Here is a 24,432-nt window from a genome sequence, read left to right on the forward strand (position 1 = left end):
ACTGAGATGTGGGCATCATCTGGTGACCTCTCTGGTAGTCCATGGCCAACTGCAGCGAGTCAAGTTTGAAATCATTGCGCAACTCAGGGACCATATTCCGCATTATGGATGCCAGATAGTCTCTGTGCTGCTGGCACTCATCTGCAGGGCTACTCAGGATCTGAGAAATCATCTGCTTCTTCACCAGGGTCAACGTTTTGGCCCTCAGATCTTCCTGTTCCTGACTACCATATTCAGTCACTTTTCCTGCACATCCTCATCATTCCCACGTTTAGAAGAAGCCACACCATACTGGGCATCACATGCCTTATACGGATTCACACCACTCTTGTACATGTGCTGATAAAATCGGCACTGTTCCAGGTGTTTTTGCTGTTCATAATTAACCTTCATGCTGCCACCACTCTTCTTATACCTTTCTTTCTCCAGTAACTTCCCAAAGTCAGAATGCTTGTTTCTGTACCATTTTAGAGCACTATCAAATACACCATCAAAGAAGACAGAGTCACAGTCGCCCCAGAAGTCTTTCTTTTTGTCTCGATTAGCATAACCTTCACCTTGTTCTATATTCTGGAAGCTGGGATCTTCTTGTCCGGTCTGCAGGTGGATGTGAACTGCCTAAACTGAATTTTGTTGCTTGAGTGAGGTCGGCAGGAGGTAGAGAAGGACTTCTGGGTTTATCTGCTTCCTGGTGAACCTGAACAACAGCAGTAACGACAGTAACTCCTGGAGTCCAAGACTGAGGACTGTCTGCAGTATCATCATCATTATCATCATCATCAGAGAGAGGTAGAGTAGCTGAACAATTGGCTGGTCCCCCTCCTTTAAGTTCCATCTTCTTTCCTGTAGATTTACCAAATTTACCTCTTCATTGGCATATTGTTCTTGTCTTGGTTATACCACAGAGCTGTGTACACTTTCATGTCACAAAGGAAACTGAATGTCCGGTGCTGCAAGGCCCTATGAGCATCCACATGGGAAGCTCTAGACGGGAAGTAATCTGATTGGCGTAATTGTGTTTTGATTGGAATTTTCATCGTGTAGTCACCGTGCATCTTCATGCTGACTTCCTGTACTGACCGAGTAGTCATCGTGTTCACATCTCATATCAACACTAACAGGAGCACGATAGCAGTACAACTGCACCACGTTAAATTTCTTGCTTGTGTTATGTTCGTGGTGGAATCATGTGTAGATGATGAAGCATGATCAACACAATCACTACACAAACACTACATGATGTCTGTACAGTCGACATGACCACATTGCATTTTAAAAAAATTGAAAACAGAATAATTGTGCTGGGCTAAAAACACGATTAACCCAATCATTGTAGGATCACAACACAATTACAACACGATGCCTAAATTATACATTCGTATAGTGATCGTGCTCTTGTGTAAACTGGGCTTTAATGTAACTTAACCAAAATAAACTCACTAAATATGATAATTTTTGTCCAACGACAATAACACTGACCAAGATCTGTTATGGATTAAACTTTTTTTTTAATTCTTCAAACACAACATTTTTTATTGAGATAATTAATCCATCTCATGAGAATTAGATCTATCAAAACGATGGCACAATGCATGTCCCCCTGTGAAACTCAGTTCATGAGGCCTTCATGAAGAATTCATGAAGAATTCATGAAGTGTTCATCAACTTTAGCTTAAATCTTCATGAACTTACTTCATGAAGTTATTTCACACTTCATGAAGTTATATGTTACATGAAGTAAGTCTAATCTTCACTACATTCACTACAAATTTCCAGAGTAAACTACATTAAAAAGAAAATACAGAATAAATATTATAAGCTACAATACTTTTTTTCATGTTAGATAAGTTGTTAAGTAAACGATTACAGATGAGGCATAAACGTACTTTCAACATATTTAATTAAGTTTAAATTATCTGTAAATCCTATCTCTCGTGGCATTACTAGTGTTTGTCTAGTAACTTCTGTTGTTGTTTCATAATATATACAACAAAAAATGCATGAAAGAACGCTAAACGATTCTGTGCCTAACAGGAGTTGTTTTAGTAACATAGGGACAGTTCAAGGTAAAACTTACCGTCTTAAAATGGCTGCGTAACCAGTTTGTACTGTGGACGTTTTCTACTTGTCTTCCTTATTCATATTTACTCCATGTAAAGTTTTCCTGTCAAAATCGTCTCATTTCTTTGAATTTCTCCCGTGATTGCTCACAATCGGACATGCATGCAGATACTTTACTATCGCAAGAACGTCTTCCGCAAAGTTTATAACGAAGCAAAATCATAAAACAGTCAAAAACATTAACAGTCGACTCGGTACTAGAAATAAAAGAAATGTGGAAAAATATTTTGATATTGCCATGCTTCTGACAGCTTTCTTAACCCGCAAGTTGATCTTCTCATTGAAAACATTCAATGCTCTAGATTTTAGAACACATTCCACTGTCACTCCCTGTCCAGCACGATATGACCCTAACACTACGTCAGTTTAGACCAATGAAATAAAATTTACGACCGGGGACATGTGTATAAACTATTCTTCCAAGTTATGATCGACAACGGAACATGAACTCAAAACATGTTTTTACAGGATCCCCGCCGTTGACAATAATATGACATGTATATTGACAAGTTCTAATTTCAATATTGATACCTAAATATTGTAATTTCTGCCAGTAATTGTTAATAAGATGAGAAATTATACACTGTTGGTATGATGAAGTAACTTTCGCGCCAAAACTGTTACACCCTTCGTTCTTCCGAAATCTATTGCAACTTCAAAAACGGATAACAATAATCATACAGCTTATTTTATTTATAGATGCGATTTATTCCTGATCTAAGGTTTTATATTTACATTTCATTTTTCTTTTCTATCAAAAAATGTCTTTACTTCAAAATTACAACATTCGATATGGAAAGACGCGACCGTTTCCCAGCATGACGCCATTGCTGTTGTCTTCGAGCGCGAGAGCGAGAGCGAGGCAGAAGGCACCAAATGCAACTTTGCCAACAGAAGATTCAGGCGATGAATATCACTAATGAATTTGCGATTCGCGCATTTCGTGGATAATACAACGATGGATATGTCAAGAACTGACTCAAGATAAAAGAATCGACTAGATTAACTGCCTATGGATGAATCCCAAGGTGATTTCCATGAGCGGTACGTAAATAGCAACAATTTTGAAATTATTTTGAGTGCCGGAATATGCATAAACAAACATAGGTGAAGGGATAAGCAACTCTCTTTGAGGAGAATGACAGAAACAGTTTTTAAACATATAGCAGTGTATCAGGTGTTGTTTTTACACAGTGTATGTCTCTTAGTCTCAAACAGAAAATCAGCAATGTGTACTGAATGATAATGTGAACTTTGTGTACGATGGGACTTATACAGAGGCATGTAACGCTGGTGACTTAAAAATTTTGAGTTGTGTTATCTGAGCACATGCAGATGGTGTCAAAGTTCAAGGTGCTAGTTTGGTGCTAAGTTTGTTTGGCTTAGATTATAAACAACAAAATAAATTCAAATGAAAAGGGAGATAATTGCTATAGGCACTTTTAGGGATGTTTCATTTTCCTCTCTGTCGTTTTTGTATTCAGTTTTGGAATAATTACCGATTGTAAATTAAAAGTGAATGTGCCACAATGTTAAGTCATTTATTTGAGTTGGAAATAGGTTCAGTTACGTGAAGATACGTTTTTCTATTTTATGATGTGCTGATTATTTTCAGTGTTGGGAAATGCAGATATTTCAGAATATATTCGATTATGAATGTAGACTAGTGATTTAGAAGCCAGTTTTGTTACTTGATATGGACTCTTTGGACTAAAAACAATAATTAAAGGTCATCAGTGTAAAATTAAATTATTAAATTATTTAAAATAGTTTAATTAATCAGGTGAAAAATTATCTGAAATAACTTATATATGAGCAATTATTTTTTTTAAACAACAAAGTTTCAATATTTGCTTTAGACTCTTTGAAATGGAAAGACTATGATTAAACGTTGTTGGTTACAATGTTTTTCAGATTTCCACTGGGCGATTCTGAAGAGATGGGGGCGATTCTGAGGAAATGGTCCTAATCATGCAAATGTTGAAACACAAAGATGAAGTTGTGCTTGATGATCATATTCCTGAGCCAATATTACTGGAACTCAACTCACTCAGTCACTAACCATTCTTAAACCAATTGCTGAAGATTTGAATAAAAACGAAATCCCATCAAAATCTAGTTTTCTGTTTGTGTCCTCTTTGCTGCTTGATATTTAATTTATGTTACATCTATTGGTGATGAATTATATGTTGCCTGCCAGCTTGAATGGCATGGTCAGATTATGTAACTTGTGTTGCAGAAAAAGGCTGAAAAGGCTCTTCAGGAAGTCTTCATAAACACTTCAGGGGGTCTTCATGAACTCTTCAGGAAGTATCTTCATGAACTCTTCAGGAAGTTTTCAGGAAGTTTTCAGGAAGTAGATGTCTCATTTAATCTTCATGAACTCTTCATGAAGAAAATTCATGAATTCTTCATGAACTCTTCATGAAGAAAATTCATGAATTCTTAATGAACTCTTCAGGAAGTATCTTCATGAACTCTTCATGAAGTAGATGTCTCATTTAATGTTCATGAATTCTTCATGAAGTTTTCATGAAGAATTCATGATCTTTTCGACAGGGTGGAGTTGTTGGTTTACCGCCATTGCCATGATCACTCCTATTCATCCAACTGGTGATGTAATTTTGAGATGGTTTTTGTTTAAAACTCAATAAACGGAAATTTAATTAATTTTATAGAAATGCGAAACTTCAGTGATTTTTCTTCACCAAAGAACCAAAAATATTGATCATATTTAAAAAAATATTTTAATATGAAGAAAGCATTAGACCAGGTACCAGTCAACATGATTTGCACCTGTGCATTAAAAAGTTGGTGATCACACTTCTAATTTAAGGGCATTTCGATTTACTAATTAAAGATTATATTTTTAGAAAGCAGAGAATGAATGCATTCCATATATAATTCAAATGACACATAGATCCAACTTGTTCAATTATTATCGCAAGTTTTGTTTGGGGATGCCATTATGCTGCCCTCCTGTCAAATGGTTTTTGATTGATTTAAACATATTTTATTCACAAATGTGAACAGGATTGGGGACAAGTTATCCAACTTAAAATACCTGCTCCCTTATTTTTACATAGATACATTTTTAATTGTGTACATCATAGAAAAGAATAGGGAGAAGAGAGAGGAAAATGAAAGAGAGGAAGGAACACAATTTATGTAATCACACAAAATGTTTTGAGTGTTGAATATAAGTCTGCACACATTCAAAAACATATTCATTCTGTTCAATGGTCATATCAGGACTTCCATATAACATCAGTGACAGTGTGATTGGAGAGTCTTGTTTTGCAATACTTTTTAGATTTAACATTATTATCTCTCTTTAAATGTTGTACAATTTACATTCCAGTAGGAAGTGATGCACATTTTCACAAGCATTCCCACAGAAACAAGAGGTGGAATCTTTCATTTTGAAATGATACAGATCATAATTTACCTGACTAGTCATATATCTCAACTTTGTGTGTGTAAAGGCCAAATATTGATTTCATTTATTTCACTTTAAATGGCTCAACTGATTTACTAAGTAAAGAATTTAGTTAATATTTCCATAATTCCACTGTTTCAAATGCACCATTATACTGTCATATTAATTAGTAGTAAGGGTTAGAAGTTTATGTTCATTTCATATTCTTGAATGCTGCATTTCATTTTTGATATGGTGATCCTTTTATGTCAACTAAATGGGAAGGAAGATAATTTGATATAGGGTTGGCAGAATGACCATGTGGTTTGTGGCAAGCACATGTGGACCCAGACATGACACATGTGAAGTCTACATTAATGGTAAGCCACATATTCATGCATATTATTCATTTATTAGACATGTTCATTGGTGAAATGTGTTTGTAAAGGTATCATCTTAACTTGTACAAAACATATCAATAATAATATTTTCATAATTTAGGTTTTATTGCTGTTTTGGATTTGACTTATTGAAAATGGCTGTGACTTCAAACATTGTTCACAAGTGTTCTTTTGGCCTAAAGTTGATGTTAAAGATGTTTGAAATATTAAGCTTGCCATTTATGCAATGTAATGAGTTACTTTTTGTGCTATAATCTACATAGGTATATGATATGATGTCAAGATGTTGTTGCTCTGTGACTTTAGTGAAGGAAAATAATAGCCATATAATTAATTATATTCTTTTGTTTTGTTACAGTCAATCTAATGTTGAAACTTAGTCTCAAGAATAAAGGAAGAACAGGAACATATTTTTTTGTTATCAACAGTGTGTATAATATTAAGTTTTCTAATTCCAAGCGAGTAGTATGATGGAGCTACATGTTGCTCGCACTTTAAGAACAACTTGAAACTTTGCAATGAAGGTCGATTTCTTTGGTCTTAGGAATATTCCACATTCTTGCAGTTGATGGAAAATAGGAATCATTCAAAAGTCTTAATGTTGCAGAAAGGATGATAATATTGTTAGCATTCCTAAGGTTATAATTAGATATTGATTCCACACTATCTGGAGTAATATCGTTTAAGCATACAGGAGCTAAACTATTTTGAATTTTACAGAATAGACAAAGTTTTCTTCTTTTTCTTTGTTCATCCAGCTTTTCCCATCCTGTCTCATAATTATGGGACATTAGATGAGCTTCCGCTTTCATATCATGTCCCGAGTGACAAACAAAAATTATTTCACAAGGTACATAAACTTATGAAAGGGGAATGAGTTTTGTATCCTATTTATTATCCACATTCTAAAAAATGAAAATATCGTTAAAATAAAGCAATATTTTGCTTTCCTATATAGAACCATGTAACGCGGATTAATACATCATATTGGTGATTAGAATGTCAACCGGTTCACTTCAGGAAAATGTACGCTGCGTAGAGGCAATGTATTTCCTATACAGTGCCTCATTACAAGAAAATAAACAAATTAAGACAGAATCAAGTCGAAGTCAAAATGTAATTCTTTTCAGTTGAAAATTTGTTTTCAAAAGCAATAATCTAATTCATCAAAACACTTGTGAAGTGTAAATATTTTGAACTTGACTATGTGACCTAAATCTTGCCTGAACGTCGGTCAGCTATCACTGTAGGGCTAGTCGTCGTGTTGAGAAGTGTTCACAAAGAAGGTTATAGGGAGCATGTAGTTAGGAGCGGCAAACTCAAAGACGAATGTGAATAACAGGGAACATTATGTCTCAAATAGTTGAGCTTAATGTTCTTCATCGGAGGAGGAATTAGTGTCAATAATTCGGCGACGCTTTGTGCAGGATGCCAGTGAGCCTTCTCATCTCGGCTTGGAATTCCTACTTGTCGAGATTCGATGTGTATGTTGAAGACTCCACCGAAAATTGGGTCTCAAAACACAGCGTATAACCTCGAACGAAGACAATTTCAAGCCTATTGTGTTCAGATTCTGGGAAGTGCTTTTGACCTCTACATAAACCACGGGAGGCATGGCAGTGACAGTATGTTTGTGCGGGAGGACACAAATGGATGCGGCAGACTGTGGCAGTGATAGAAATACAAGAGAGCTGCTCGTCTTTTGATGCTGTGTGTTACGGTGCAGTCCTGACAACATACACGCAGAAGGTATTCAATCTCTTGACAATATTCACAACTCTTCCAACCAATTGTCCATCAATTTTGACGAAATCAATAACTTTCACGGGCAACGCCATATCTGTTTACACTCATGAGAGACCTACTAGATGTATTTGTTTACTTACTTTTATAGATTGTTTTATTTTCGTTTTTATCACAGAAACTTGAATTATTATTGAATTGAAAATAATGCTAGTAACCACACTAAATGAAATATGTTTTATCTTATTCCATAGAAGTGTTTTCGTTTTACATGCTCTCAGGTGTGAAAACCTTTGAATGAAAATCATGAATGGAATGAGTGATGAAAGAAGTACCTGTAATGTCAAACTTTACATATTAGCCAATCAAATCTCTCGAAGGTGTTATGACATATATGTGTCATAACGCTTTGTTATGAAACACCTTTACAAAGTACCAGGTGGGTAATAATACAGAATTTGTCATGAGGTATGTCTAGGTAGTCTTGTTACTATTATGGCAGCTTTTAACTGAAGTTTCTCTAAGTTTTCTTTCTATTGTAAAGTGAAACCATCCCACAATTCACAAGCATATTCAAAGTGTGGTCTGATAAATATCTTACACATAGTGCTGATTGTATTTATGTTTAGCTAGTATTTCAGTTTCTGCATTGATGATATCATTTTTGAGCACGACTTGATAATTTGATTAGTGTGACAAGGTTTGCCATTTGCCTTAAATGCTACTCCAAGATGTTTATGATTGTCTACCAAATTGATTTGCTTCCCATCAAAAAATAACTTTAATTGTCCAGTTTCATCAATCATGGAAAACAACACTGCTTCAGTTTTTTTCAGGATCATATGAGACAAACCAGCTTTTGATCAAGCTATATAATATGTCTAAATTGGTATTGAGAGAAGTTTCAATTTCTTTAATACTTTTGGATGATTTTGCAAGCAAGTTATCGTCGGCAAAAAGCCTTGTTACACAATCTAATTTATCAGCAAGAAAAACAGCAGAGGCCAGTGTGGGTGAGGTAGGGCTGATTGCTAGCATCAGAGCCAAAAAAAGCGTCATCAGCCCCCGCCCTAGCAACCATCCCGCTGCCGAACAATCAACAAAGGACGACGCAATTGACAGAGACCCAAGTCAAGCCCTGATGTCAGACAGGACCTCGCCATCCTACAGAGGAACCTGGACCTTAACAATTCTGCGGACCTCGCCCGTGATGTTGCCTGCATTAACCTTAACAATAATGCGAATAAAAATTCGGAAACTTATCCGAATTTTGTAGTCAGTCTATCTGATTACCAACTCAGTGAGCAGCAAATTAGTATCCTTAACAAGGGCCTTACATTCAGTCCCACCCCCGCTAGCTATGACAAAAGCCAGTCGTATACGGGTCTTAAGGCACTTTTCCAACGCATGAAAATTGCACATTATTTTCATGATCTTCCGACCACTCAATGATTACCACTTGACATCAAGTTTGGTCCCAAAAGCACATGGAGCCCACCCTATAGCAATGACCCTAGCCTTGAATCCTTTTTTAAGGCACTAACTAGTGAAAACTAGAAAACACTAAATTCAAAAGGTGCAATGTCACTAAACTAGAACTATCTGCACTCCACCAGCTTAAACATAACAATGACATAGTTATTAAAAAAGCTGACAAGGGCTCAGCAGTAGTCATTCAAAACACCACTGATTACATCTCAGAAGCACTCAGACAACTCTCTGATTCACGCTTCTACTCCAAATTATCAGAAGACCCTACACCAACCTTCTGTCTTGAGGTGTCGAAAGAACTCATTAATATTTTCCTCAAAGAGAAAATTAGTCAAAAATGCCTTGCGGGCCTCCTACCTAAGGACTGCTCTGCTGCCAGATTCTACCTCTTACCTAAAATACATAAATATCTCACCTCAGGCCAGGTACCGGGGCACCCTTTCATCAGTGGTGGCAACACTGCCACTGCAGTTTCGTCGACGAACACATCAAACAGTTCATCACCTATTACCCTAGCTACATGAGGGATAACAGTCACTTTACACAAAGGCTAGAGTCCTACACAGTCGATCATAACGACACCCTTTTAGTCACTATGGATGTCACTTCACTCTACACCAGTATCCCAAACAGGGTAGGTCTTAGAGCTGTTGCCAAAGCTATCAGATGACACAAACCGGACTGGCTAATAAAACCAAACAGCCTCCTTAACCTACTAAAACTCGTCCTCACTTGGAACAATTTCACATTTAATGGCACTCATTTATGGGTGAACTAGAAGAAACACTCCTAGCTGACTATCCAGACAAACTGGATCTGTACATTAGATTCATTGACAACATCTTCCCCATACGGACAGACAGCACTCATAGACTTGAGAAATTAATCGACTATCTCAATTCTGCACACCCTTCTATCAAATTTACGGCAGAATTTTCGCGCCAGGAAGTTACGTTTCTAGACACTTGGGTGTCCAACGAGAATAAACTCCCAAAACTGGAGTTTTCTCTCTACTGCAAACCCACAGATACACACTCCTACTTGCTGTACACTTCATGCCACCCCAGGCACATTAAGATGAAAGGTCCCTATAGCCAGTTCGTTCACCTCCGGAGGATCTGCTCCATTCAGGCGGAATACGAGAGACACAGCCTTAATCTCATCAGATATTACTTCAAACGAGGCTATCCTAATTATCATCATTCAGCAAAACAAACTGCAGTCAGATTAAAAATCTAGGAAAGATCTCCTAGCTAGGACCCAGGCACCGGTCAAACCAACCAAACCAGTGCTAGTTTGTGACTACAACCCAATGAACCTTGAGCTCAAATGAATCATTCAAGAACGCTGGCACTTGCTCAGCGGCTCAGAAATCTGCAAACAAACCTTCCCATCCCCACCCATCACGGCCTTCCGCCGCAACAAAACTCTGAAAGACATCTTAGTCAGAGCTGTTATTACCTACCCCTGCCCACCCCCCCAGGTCACAGAGAAAATGGTTCACTTCCTTGATCAACCATGTCAGGATCATTCCTGCAGGGTCTGCAGTAATATCCAGTCTCAGTACTTTTACTTAGACACACAGGCCATAGATACAGGGCCCGTGAATATCATTGCAAAAGCCGCAATGTAGTTTATTTGCTCACGTGCCGCGTCTGCAATAAACAGTATGTGGTTGAAACCAAAAGGGAATTCAGAACACGACTTTCTGAACATTTTGCAGGCATTACACATCAAAGGGACAAACCAGTCTCCTACCACTTTAACCTCCCCAACCATCACAAGAGTGATTTACGATATACCATCATCACTCAACTCAAGGCAGACCCCGAAAAGGAAAACACCACTAAGCTCCGACGCTCCACGGAACATAAGGGGATTTTTGAGCTCCACACGTTCAGCCCGCACAGTCTCAACGACAAAATTTATGGTTGAATTTCACCCCGTTTTTTTCATAATTTATCAGCAATATCATCAACATAAACCACAAATAAAAAGGGTCCCAATACTGATCCCTGTGGGACTCCAGCTGTTAAATACCTGGGCTTGGATATAGCTCCGTTTACGAAGATGCATAGACTGCGATCACTTATATAACTTGATATCCATTGTCAAACATCTCTAATTTATGAACGAGTCCTCTGTGCCACACACAATCAAAAGCTCTGGATACACCGCAAAATATTATACAATATTTTTCTGTGCTGTTGAGAGATGTACAGATATGATGGTAAAGTTAAATTAATTGATTTACAGTTAAATGACATGCCTGAAAGCCTGATTTTATACTTATATAAAAGTTTGTTACCATGAAAATAGTCATACAAGTGTTTATACACCACTCTTTCAAACAGTTTTCCTCTGCAACTTATAAGAGAAATATACCCATGATTAGAAACAATAGAGTTGATCACCCTTCTTATACAGTGGCATGACATATGCACTTTTCCCTTTGTTTGGATACACAATATATTGCAGTGATAGGTTGAACAGTAAACACAGGGCTTAGATAGATAGATAGGGAATCAACGGTGAGGTTTAATTTAGCTGTAAACCTTTTATAACATTAGATATTTCCTTCTCAGAAATTACTGTTTTCTCTAACTGCATATTGGTACCTGATGGAAAATGTGGTAATGGTACATCTTTATCATTCATATTGATTCAAAATATGAATTAAGTTTTTCTGCTTTTCCCAAATCAGAAAATAGCATTGGAAATTCATCATCAATATTCTGCTTGAGAGGAGGAATATACAAACTTATTCTGGAATAAAAGTTTTCTTTCATGTCACATTTCATGTATACTGTACTTATTGGCAGCGAATAAAAGTTTGGTGACACCTGTTGATGTCTCAGATACGGATGTCCGGGTGCATATTAATCAGCACTGCTTTTACCATTTCGTCTGTATTTTCTCCCTCATTCTCAGCAATGCCTGCAATTCTGATTGCATTTCTTCAGCTATACTGTTATAAATCATCCGTTTTCTGAGTAACTTCTTTTCTAAGCAGTACAATCTCTGCCTTTAGGGGTTCGATTAAGAGATTTTGACTTGGAGAGGTTGCACAACAGATTTAAAATGCTCATTTATGTGATAAGCAGCGTCAGTGCCTGGGTTTACGATAGCGGCTGTCCGTTTGGGCATGCTTGCCGGTGTATGTGACAACGCACTAAAGTTGTGTTCAGTTGGGGCCTGAAAGAATAGTGTTGGTTGTAACATCGGTTTTGATGGCTTAGGCGGCTGATGTTCTACAAGTGACTTCTGTTTCCTTATCTCACTTGCCAAGCGCGAGAATGGTGTTTTGGAGTCATTTGTTCATTGTTTTCCCCTTGTCATGGCAAAAACAAGTTCAGTTGTAGAGTATATCTAGCAGATAAGTTGCAAATCACGACAGACACTGGTGAAACATATGAGAGTATGGATTTTCACTGATCGCTTGCCATGGGTAAAGTTATCCACAACTTTGTGAGACCTCACTCACACATGTCTACCTGTTACCGCCATTTTGTTTCAAATGGGTTAGACAGCAGCATTAAGAAGATTAATCTACAGAAAGCTGCCCCAATGCGATTAGGAACATTTGTCCCATTCTGTACTCAACAAGATACTGTGTGGTGTGGAATGAGCTGATATGGCTCAAACTGCAGCTGGTTGTTGACATCAGGTGTCAGACATTGATTTCACGGTGCATGCATGAATGACCTGCTATTATTAAAATCACTGGGTGATATTATGACAGAACCTACATAGACTATGGCAAATGCCCACTCTGCAACCTGATCTATTTCACTGCAAGCTTTGTACAAATTGGTACTCTTCGTATCCAGTCAAAAGAGTGTATATGTGGCACATTTGCTTATAATATTGTCAAACATGTTTTCATTTAATGCAAACTAACAAAAAGTCAGAGAGATCTTTTTAAACACACTTCTGGCGTAGTGGGTGTATGAAGCATGGGAGGTAACTCTTTATGTATTCCATACGGAATAATAACTTGTTCCTTCACTGCTTTGAACCAGAAGCTGGCAGGGGTAATGGAGGCGAAGAATTGTCTGATGTACCATGACTGGCACTTAAAATGTTGAATAAAACATATTTCATGTGTGTAATTGTTAAATATGGCGTTGGAAATCTGAGATCACAACCTAGTCAGGAAATTTGGAGTGTACCTTTGATGGTGGCGATATTTTATTTTGACATGAAAAAAACTTTTTGAACCCAAGCAAGGGAAGTGTGTTCCCAACCTTTGCTCGCTTTGCTCGTATATGTGAAGACTGGTCATATTCTCTATGCTGTGTAACCCCACTTGCACTACAGTCTGCTTGTGGTGTACCCAGTTTGGTACAGCTAAAGTTTGGGAGATCTGCACCAGACAAGATGACATCCTCATAGTCACAGCCTAAATCACATTTCCATGGAAACCGTAAAAATGCAAAATTTCATATCTCGGTCTAATCCCCAAAAGGCACATCTAGGAATCATGCTTGACAAGTGTGTTTTTTTGTAATTTGTATAATCATTGATTACGGGATATTTATCATGGGTCACATTTCGCATCATACATGTTCAATGGCAACTATGTTTTATCGGCACCCCTTTTTAGATAGCGCTTCAGAGTTGTGTTGAGGCAATCTTTTGTATAAGAATCTGTTTTGACTGGTGGTAAACACAAGGCCGATTAAGAAACTTCTGAGTGAATAATGAAGCAGCCATGCTTTGCTGGAATGTTCGAGAATCTGTATATATGAAGGCTGGTTGTTGTGTTGACGGGAACAAACACAATCTTACATTCGAAAGTACACTGAAGTGACAATCTGTCTATCGCCATCTGTGTGTAAACATCATGTGACCTACATTCAAGACTGACTGTGTAAACAAGCTTCATATATACATATCAGGGCCCGCTTGCACAGAGCAATCTTAGTTACAATCAATCTTAGGCCCCTACAATCAACTTTACAATCACCATACAATTGCCCTAATCCACATGCACAAAGGCGATCTTAAGACAGCACTGATTTAAGATCGCCATCTTAACTAAGATCGAACTCTTCAACGTTGGAGGTAGAAATTTCTTAAACTCGACTCCTGTCTACAGTTGACTTCAAGTGCGCATAGCATGCAGCGCAAATAAAACGTGGAACTGGTTACTGCACGCAAATGACACCCCTTCCTTAATCGCACCTTGCAGATTTTTCATGAAAACAAAACAAAACCCCCCAAAACCCCAACCCACAAATCTTTGAAGGAAATGATAACGTTGAAGAAGGAAGCGATAACATGGAACGTAACATGTATAATCACTCGTACCTCAGGGGTTAATCTCTAATTTTTCTAAATTCTAATTTTTTATGAACTAGACATGATACTGCAACCACAGAAATATCATGTTTTATGCAAGTATTGAAATACAAACAAATACGTTAACAAATTGGGTCTCGAGTTATTGACCTAATAATCATGAAATAAAAGATAGCACATAAATAAAATTTCCTTATGACATAACGCCTAAATGTACCATGATTTGTCAGTGGCTGTCAGTTGAACATAGTTTGGCATCTTGTAGGTGTTATTTGGAGTAAAATCCCAAATATATCCCACAAGCATTAGATTTGTAAAGATATGAAAGTGTGACATGACTTTGGGAGTGATGTGGAAAATTCATAGCAGGGAAATATGAAAACGTAACTTATTTCGTGTGTGTTGTATGTGTTGTTGAATGCTCATCCACAGTATATTAATTACTTTATGATATTTTGTTGATAATTATTTTTTCGTTTTGTTAAAAAAAACGTTTTATGCAAATTTCACATACCCCAGCAAGTGTATTTTTCCCGTTTGAAGAATACTTATTTAAAGTGCATAGTTTACAACTCTTGTCTCGTCAGATTCAATTTTTACAACTAGAAAAAACATAATTCTGCACGTTATCCAATTGTAGATTATTTCAATGATAAACTAAGACAAAATCATTAACCGAAAAGAAACACGTGGAGATCTGTTCTGTCACAACAGATCATGCATTGTATTTAGGCATGGCAGATTTTACGGCAACGGCATAATCTGCAAAGGGAAACCACTCCCATCTTGCGTAAAAACTAAAATTAGCTGCCCTTGAGTCATTGAAAAGGTCATGGCCACTGCTAATCGCATGCAGACACCTTTCGTTACTATCCTTTCCTTGTTTATCAAAAAGGTATGGTGTTCATACTTTTTCCAACACTGAATCGGGTGAGAATTGTACTCAATGATATCGACTCGATAACGATATTGTTCACTACCGCAAATAACGATATTTCAAACATTAAATCGATGTTGCATTCTCCGTGTTGTTGAAGTGTCGAGGCGAATCATACAGTTTTATGCAATATAAAAGCAATCCCCAAACGCAAAGCTAATTATTTGCGTGAAACTGACAACAACTTGAACGCCATTTTGCTACTGACTACAATGATCTTAGCTCCTTACAATTGGTTCCGACCAATTGTAAGTTTTGATTGTAACTTACAATGATCTTAGCCTGCAGTCGCTTTGTGCAAGTGGATGGCGATTGTAGCCGAAGCCTAAGATCGTGATCTTAAGGATTTACAATAATTGTAGCTCTAAGATCGTTTTGTGCAAGTGGGCCCAGGTCTCTCTGTAAATGCCAAGACTCTGGTGAGTTAATATTTGATTATTTGTGACCCATCACCTTAGATTTGTGCCTCAACTGCATTGTACAAGAAATCTGAATTGTGATTCATTGTACCTTGCTGATTGTTTACTCAATATATTATTGAATATTTTAGTCTTGTCAGTGTTATAATTTGCTGATTTAGTGGGGATTTCTTATACCTTTTGTCATGGCAGTTTATCAACCGTAACACTAAGCAGAACTGAAACAGTGAGCAGAGCTTCTACGCACTCGCTGAGGTAGATTACCTTTTTGCTATGTCAGTGTCATTGGGCATTGTTTCGAGAAAACGCTTTGAAACTAAATCAACTAAAATTAAGTAAAAGGTATTTTTAATGTTTGTGGTGCTGTATTCTAAAGGTGGGCCATCAATCTAATCATAGAAGAATTCGAAGGAAACAGCAATTCCATAATAATAAGTTAATAAAGACATCAAAATATATCTTCTGCCTTCAGGAACGTACCTGCTGTTGCCAGAGCAGCAATACATCCACATGCATTACACAGGACCTCTGGGTCACTGGAGAGAAGCAGTCTGCTCAAAGGAGTGAATACATCGCAAGATGCCAGTACCTCCTTGTTTTTCACTGGAAAAAAAATTTGGATATTTTGTGAACTCAAATTTATGTACGATCACAAACTGTAAACAGATCTGAAAAGTTTTTGTAACTCCCCAAAAACACAGTCTCAACCCTTCCACATCTCAAAAATCATAACAAGCTACCACGTAGTTCCAGTATGATACATAACCTTGTATTTCTTAAACAACTGCCTACTAAAACTTCACAACATACAAAACTACCTTATCTTAAACATGCATACTGAACTTAAGGCATTTCCATTCACATGGTTACTGCACTTCCCATGTGACTTCCACTTTAAATTATTTCACTTTCTGTGAGGTAAAACTCAAGTACCATATTTCAAGGACCATTTATAACAAAATTGGAAGCCCTTTATGTTATAATACAACACTATCAATGCCATAAACTCTGTCTCAAACTGCAAGTAACCTAATCGTATCTTGTGTCAGGAAGTATTCATTTGATTTCCAGGATCCTGTTCCACTTATCAATCTTAGCCCTCCGTCAGTCGTAAACCCCTAAAATCCCAATCTTAGCATGACTTTACGATCGGCATACCGTTCCACTAACCAATCTTACCAAAGCCAATCTTAACTCATTAAGCCCGAGAGCCACTTCACTGCTCAACACCTGGAACACTGTGCGGATTGCCTGGCTGACTGTGGCGAGATTAATTAGCTATTCACGCCTGATATCCCTGGCAGGTTTCGGAGATTACAGGAAACTGTCTCATCATACGAGCAAGTCCTGATTGTTTAATTGTTTAATTGCGTTGTAAAGGTATATGTTGAAAGCAGGGGTGAATACATGCAATATATGTAACGCTTTACGTAATTTTATAACACTATAAGTTATCACATTGTGTCTCGGGAAATTTGGGGTTTTATCAGTCCTGATAAAACCCTGTATTTCCCCAGACATGATGTGATAACGCATTTATCTAGCTGAATGTTTTCACTAAATCAAAACGAAACAACACGCATTGAATCAACTTGTGTTTATATACGTGAGATGCCACTGTTGGACCTCAATGCACCGCACGTTACTAAAGGCTTGTCGATGAACGCTTTTCTCACTTCGCGTCATTATCAAGGCGTAGCGGGGTGATGTGACTTTCTTAGCGGGAGTACACGACTTTTATACTGCCGCTCATGGATCATGATGGATATACATGGTATTTTATCAGAGTCACCTGGACCAATCAAAACTTGACATTCTTATATGAGGCTAGATACTTTCTCTTGTAGACTTTTGTGGCTTGTGCATGTGTATTTTCTTAACACGTTTGTATTCTTTGTATGTAATACATACTTAAACAAATTGTCCCTCTCATATCACTGTGTGAGGTTAAATTGTTCAAAACATCTTTGTCAGTGGCAGTAAAGAAGAATTTACGCACATGCCTAATAATCTTATATGAAAGAAGTCTTTTCGTTGATACATTGCTAGTGTATACTAAATATTTTAACTCCTGGAGCCGCTCCACTGCCCAACATCTGGGACCCCTCACTGACTGCCTGATTGCTGCGACGAGGCTAATTAGTGCTAATCATGCCTGATTTCCCTGGCAGGTCTTGGATATGACAGGAAACTGTCTAGTCTCACAAACAAGTACTGATTATTTAATTGTGTTGTAAAGATGTAAATGGAAAGAGGCTGATGTGAATACATATATTACAGCATTTCATGTTATTTATTACATGTGTCTCTTATACCCCTTTGCCAGTGTTTGCTGTATTTTTATCAACACCTACGCGGTCTTTGTATGTATGAGATGAACAAATATACAAATTCCTCCTGTCTCTCTCATCGTATTGACTGAATTATAATATATTATTAATAATAGAGTTTAAAAAGAGGGGGGCCTTGCATTATAATAGTCTACATTTTTTGCCAATACACTGCTTGTGCTTACTGACTACATGTATTTCAAGGAAAGTATCAATAGGTGTGTAAGTAACATGGACCAGATTTATAGTTTGTCACTTTGTTCATCTTAACTTCACACTGCAAACATACATCACCATTCATACACATACATACTGCATGATACATTTATCATTACTCGATGCTAAGCAAAGCTTCCCATCATGTGATGGGATAAAATGTTCTGAATGTAACACATTATATCGCAGTTACTCATTATATTGGCTGATACTTTGACCAATCATATCATGAGAACCTGTCACATAGGAAGGGCAAGGTGATGGGGTGTGGCCTAAATTTCTCAAGAGCGCGTTTGGACACTCAAAATGATAGGGTAGAGATTGATTATTGGCTTTATCGTTGACCAATGACTATGTTGTGTTTCAGCTCTATCAACTATCATGCAACAATTTGTGTATTGTAAACATAACATCAGTTACTGTAATGATGTATGAAAGAAACACATAAGACATATGGGAGTAGATTGACACTATGAGTATATTAGTTCTCAGATGGTGAACACACATTTCTTAGTATTTTGGAAATGTAAAACGATAACGACTGAAATGCAACAATTGAAGAGAATGAGTGAATTTAGTTTTATGCTGATTTTAGCTATATTCCAGCAGTATTGCGCGGGCTTCACACATTGTGCCCAACAACTGACGAGAATGGTATAGTGCATAAAGCATTATCGTAATTGGAACAAGTCTTTATGGTAGGCCTCAAAACAGTCAATGCACAAAAACACATCACAGCTTGAACATCTGATGTCTTGACGTTTGCCAGTCTTGGAACACGACGGCATCGTCCCCTCTTCTCAGACGTTGACGGCCAGTGTTACATCCCTGCTTCATCCTTGTTAGATGTTCTCCTCCTCTTTCCAATGCCCTGGAACTGGCCGATCAGCTGTTTAGACAAGGCGATGTGGAACTGCAGCATGGTTCTTAGCTTGGTTCTCTGTGATTTTGTCATCTGGCGGTGGGATTGAGAGTCTCTCATGAGGACGAAGGTGTTGGTGACGGTGATGTCAAAAGCAAACCAGAAGAGAAAGTGCCACCACCTCTTACTGGTACGGTAGGTGCTCAGCTCTGTCAGGATCTGGTCTGCACGGTCGACGCCGTTCATGTGGTCGTTGTAATGTTTCACGAAAGTAGGACAGGGGATTTGGACCGCAGTGCCATCTTTCTTTTTTCTTGAGACAGTTGAACAAATGTCAACAGCATTGTCAGCTGTCGAAAGCTGGTTCACAACCTGAAATGGAATGTACAAAATGAGTCATCCAGAAATACTGAGCTTGAGAAAGCTGTTAAATGCTCAAAATAAATATGAAGATGGGCGTGTCTGTATTTATACTGAATGCAAACAAGGTTCATAGGATTACAGATGTGCAGATATGCATAAACATTACAGACAAGGGCCTGGCGCCATCAAGTAGGCTGTCCAATGATGTAAAAGCGTATATGTTTATTTTATACTTGCAGCGGGACAAACCTTTTAACAGGGGCGTGGCTACATGTGCATTCTACCGGAGGCAGTTGTTTCAAGGCCAAAAGAGGTGCTCAATAATCTCATTACCACAGTCTGATTGAATGATGACAGGCATGTATTTCAATACCGTAACTGATTCACTATCGTGTTTTCATTGTTGATGGATCAATAGAGACTAAGTTTATTGATACACTTGGTCATTACACCGGATAAGATAATTACGGACAAGATCTTTTATTAAGAGATTGCTATATGTACGAAATCTGCAAGCTAATATTATGCCTTTTGGTTTTTATCTAAAAATGAATTCAATTTTACATACCTTTTTGTCCTTCCATGCGACTGCCACCAAATCCCCCTTCTGTGTGACACACTTTGAGTGCAGTATGGAACTCAGAAAGTCCTTCCTGTTGCTCCTGACAGTGCCTCTTGCATATGTGCCAACATCAAGTAGACTCCGACATAGCTGGGGACTCATAAAATAATTGTCACAGTTCACTATGTGATGCCTGTTCTCCATGCCGGAGATCATGTCCATAACTACTCTGGAACCAAGTCCAACTTCTGCCGTACGGTTCTCCTTGCCGGTGTACACTTGAAAATCACTGACGTAACTGTACTCTGGGTCTGCCCTCATCCACATCTTGATTCCGTACTTGGTGGGCTTGGCTGGCAGGTATTGTCTAAAGGCAAGTCTACCCCTGAATGTCCACATGGCTTCACAGACATGAACACTCAAATGCCCAGCCATGCTCAGAATTCTTCCTTGGTAGCAGGAACCTAGTTTTCATCTCTTGCTTGCTGTTGCTGGGCATAGAGATTTGTTTGGCTGACGACAATGTCAATGATGTCATCGGTGAAGAACAGCTTCAAGAAGTCGATCTCGCATGCTGGGGTTGATGTCTGCTGTTGAGCCTGGTGTGGGTCCGGTGAAAGCAGTCTTCGGCACTGAAGTGAGATGATCCCCTGTCTTCCATGTGTCCTGTGTGTCTTGATGCTCTTCTGTGTCACTGCTGCTGGATTCTTCAGACGTATCACTGAATAAAACGTCACTGTCGCTCAGCTCTAAATTTAGCTCAAAGTCACTGCTGCTGTCGTTAAGATTTTAAGCTGACTAAATAAAAACTAACTGAACTTCTTGTCCTGTTTTCACACTGGTTCTCACTAAAAAGCGCTTTGTCTTTTACACATTCACCCACCGCATTCCCATAATGTAATGTAAACAGATCAAGTATTTTATACATCTGAACAGGAACAAGTTTACTTCAGTCTTCTCACGACCTCGACCCACTAAAACATTATATCTAATCCAGTCAGTGTGTATAGAAAGTATTTTAGTGTCCACTCCAAGAGAATTAATAACTTCCTTCTGTAAAAAATCTCCTAATCCCCTTTCTTGCCGACATGCATTCACTTACCACTAGTAACTGTGTTCATTACACTGACTGGTCATTTGTTCCGTGCGGCCAGTCGTGAGTTAAGTGTCACACAGAAAGGAATGGGTGATGGGGTGTGGCCTAAATTTCTGAAGGGCACTTTTGGTCACTCTGATTGGATACATTGATTTTGTATTGTATTGTTGACCAGTGGATATGTTATGTTTTGGTTGTATATTCTAACTATCATGTAACAGTTTGTGTATTGTCTGATATTGTATCGCTATCAAGGTTCATGAGATTGCGCCCATGTGTGCATATACAGTACAGAGAATGAAGTGTACATAGCACCATCAAGTGGGTTGTCCATCGAAATAACAACACATATGTTTATTTTACGCTTGTCTTGGGACAGTCCGTTCAAAAAGGGAGTAGGGGCGTGGCTACGTATAAATTCTACCGGAGACTGTTGTGTCAAGTCCAAAAATAGCACTAAATAATCTTATTACTGTAGAATCATGAAATGATAATTCATACCAAAATCCAATATTAGTTGTAACCAGTACAAGCAATACATTAGTATTCAAATATTAGGAAAATATAAATATAGAATATTAGTTTCATCATGTATCAGTAATAGCACAGACAAAGACTCCTGTCAAAAGTAGTGAAAAAAATCTCACAGACATTCCATTGAAAAAGATTCACAGAGTTAAAATCCTAGCCTGAGGTAATCAGAACTCCACTGTAAGACATACCATTCACTGAGACAAGGGTTATGTCTAGACAGGTTAATAAACTGCTTTGATGAGGTAAACACGCCATTACCTACGGTAAAATAACACTATGCAAACACCAATTAAGGGTCAAAGACCTAGCCCAGAGTAAGCAATCAAGCATCCAGTAAATGTGCCAATGAGATTAATGTCACTTAGAATAGGATTAAAAGATTAAGTAATCCCTCTGTCTGGTCACTGAAGTTGTTCTGGTAGGACACACCCCATTTGTGTTTATTCTGTATTTCATTGGCTATTGTAGGTTACACCCATTTTTGTATCAGTCAGAATCTTTGTATTGTTTAAATTGTAGTTAAATAGTCTCCAACTCCATTTGTCCATCAGTAGGGTTTAGACTCCAAACACAGGTCAGCTCTAGCCCTCAGCCCAGAGGGTTGTACCAACTCTCTGTGGCCACCCTTGTCATTCTGTCTCTTGTAAATAAAATTGTAATTAGCTTCTTGTGACTTCGGACTCTTTGCTGAGTTAATTCCCCCAAACAAACCAGCACGCCAGCTAGATAAGGGAGCTCACTGGTACCCTCACCTGGACCAAGACCTGTATCATAACAGTAGTCTAAATGATGATTCGCAAGTGTATCAATACCATGTGTAATATATACTGCCGACAAGAAATAAGGGAACTAATGAAATAATAGCGAATTTGAAACTGCTTTAAATATCCACTAAATCAATTTTAGGCGTCAAGTTCAATATCTGGTGTGTCCACCATGTTGGGCAACACATTCACGGCACCTTGATGGCATGCTGTTAATCAATTTCCGGATGGATGCCCGTGGTATTGCCCTCCATTCCTCTTGGAGAGCTGCACCAAGCTGGGCCAGGTTGGCGGGTCCTGGGTCCCTGGCGTACACCCTTCGACCAAGAACGTCCCAGAGATGTTCAGTTGGGGACAGGTCTGGGGACTTGGAGGGCCAGTCCAATGTCTGGATACCTTCTTGTCGGAGATAAGCGGAGACAATTCGGGCCCGATGTGTTCTGGCATTATCATCTTGGAATGCAAAATTTCGGCTGATAACTCTAGCCAATGGAGCCACAACAATATTTGGTCAACGTATCGCTGACCAGTCATGGCTCCGTTAATGATGAACAAATCTTATCATCTGTCTTGTGTAATCCCACCCCACACCATGACACTATCACCTCCAATCATGGTCAAGAATTGCTGCTCTGGCATATCGCTCCCCGCTCCGACGCCAACAACCTTTTCTGCCATCTGTGAATCGTAGGCAAAACCTTGACTCATCAGAGAACATGGTGTAATGCCAGTGGCGCATAGCCCATCCCTGATGCTGTCTAACCCTTGCCAATCTTTGGCGCTTATGGTGAGCTGAAAGGGTGACACCCTTAAAAGGCCGTCTTGCTTTCAGACGAGCTTGATAGAGTCGGTTTTTAACGGTTGAGGTTGAAATGCGTCTTCCAGTGAGTGTGCGGAATTCTCTATTGATGGCAGGGGCCGATTTAAACCTATCGCGTAGAGCAATTAACATAATGAGACGATCCTGTCGTGGTGTTGTTGATTTTGGTCAACCACGCCCAGGTCTCGTTGCAACCCCACCCGTTTGACGGTACTTATCCCACAGGCGTGAAATTACACTTTTTGATTTACCCATCTGCCGGGCAACTTCACATAATGATGTCCCCACCTCTATCATCCCCACAATTCTCCATTTTGTTGCTTCACTGAGATACTGCCTTGGATGCATTTCTGTCAGTAAGTGTCAATCTCTATTGCATGAGTGATTGCGACTTCTCCAGTACGTTTACAGGAGTTAACTTCTGTATGCACATGTAGCACGTGCTGGGCATGCATTATGCGAAATTCCATTGTCATTGGATGTTGCGTTTGGGAGATACGCCACGATAACGGACCCTGTCACAGTCAAAGTCATCTACATTCAATTTCTTGGTTCCCTTATTTTCTGTCGGTAGTATACTATCCTGCTTTTACTGACGATGGTTCAATGGAACTAGATGCTACACGTGATAATTACAGAGAGGTGTCAAGAAACTTTCAATAGCACATAAAGTAAGGGATTATGTAAGTGTGCTTTTTTTGACACATGGTTGGATTCTTTGTATGTAAGACATACTTAAACCAAATGATGTCCCTCTCATATCATTGTGTGAGATTAAATTGTTCAAAACATCTATGTCAATGGCAGTAAAGACAAATTTACGCACATGCCTAATAATCTATGAAAGAAGAGTTTTCGCTGATACATTGCTAGTGTGTACTGAATATTTTCAGGAAAGTACTCATAAGCTAGTCTATGACTTACATATAACTGATTCACAGTTTGTCACTTTGTTTCATCTAGAAAATACGCAGAAAATATACGTTATCGCACAAACATACATGCATACATATTGTATAATGCTATTCCTTGCACATACGTAAGACAAAGG

General features: G+C 38.4%; 1 protein-coding gene across 1 annotated transcript in view; it reads right to left on the reverse strand.

Annotated features, from left to right (window-relative positions):
- The window catches only part of LOC137278139 (uncharacterized), a 421,511-nt gene that overhangs the window by 243,127 nt on the left and 153,952 nt on the right, over positions 1–24,432 (reverse strand). Inside the window, exon 5 of the mRNA XM_067810311.1 lies at positions 16,315–16,437. Coding sequence (XP_067666412.1) covers positions 16,315–16,437 — 123 coding nt within the window. The remainder of the gene's footprint in view (positions 1–16,314; positions 16,438–24,432) is intronic.

Source organism: Haliotis asinina, chromosome 3 (genome assembly GCF_037392515.1).
Source record: "Haliotis asinina isolate JCU_RB_2024 chromosome 3, JCU_Hal_asi_v2, whole genome shotgun sequence".
NCBI lineage: Eukaryota > Metazoa > Mollusca > Gastropoda > Lepetellida > Haliotidae > Haliotis > Haliotis asinina.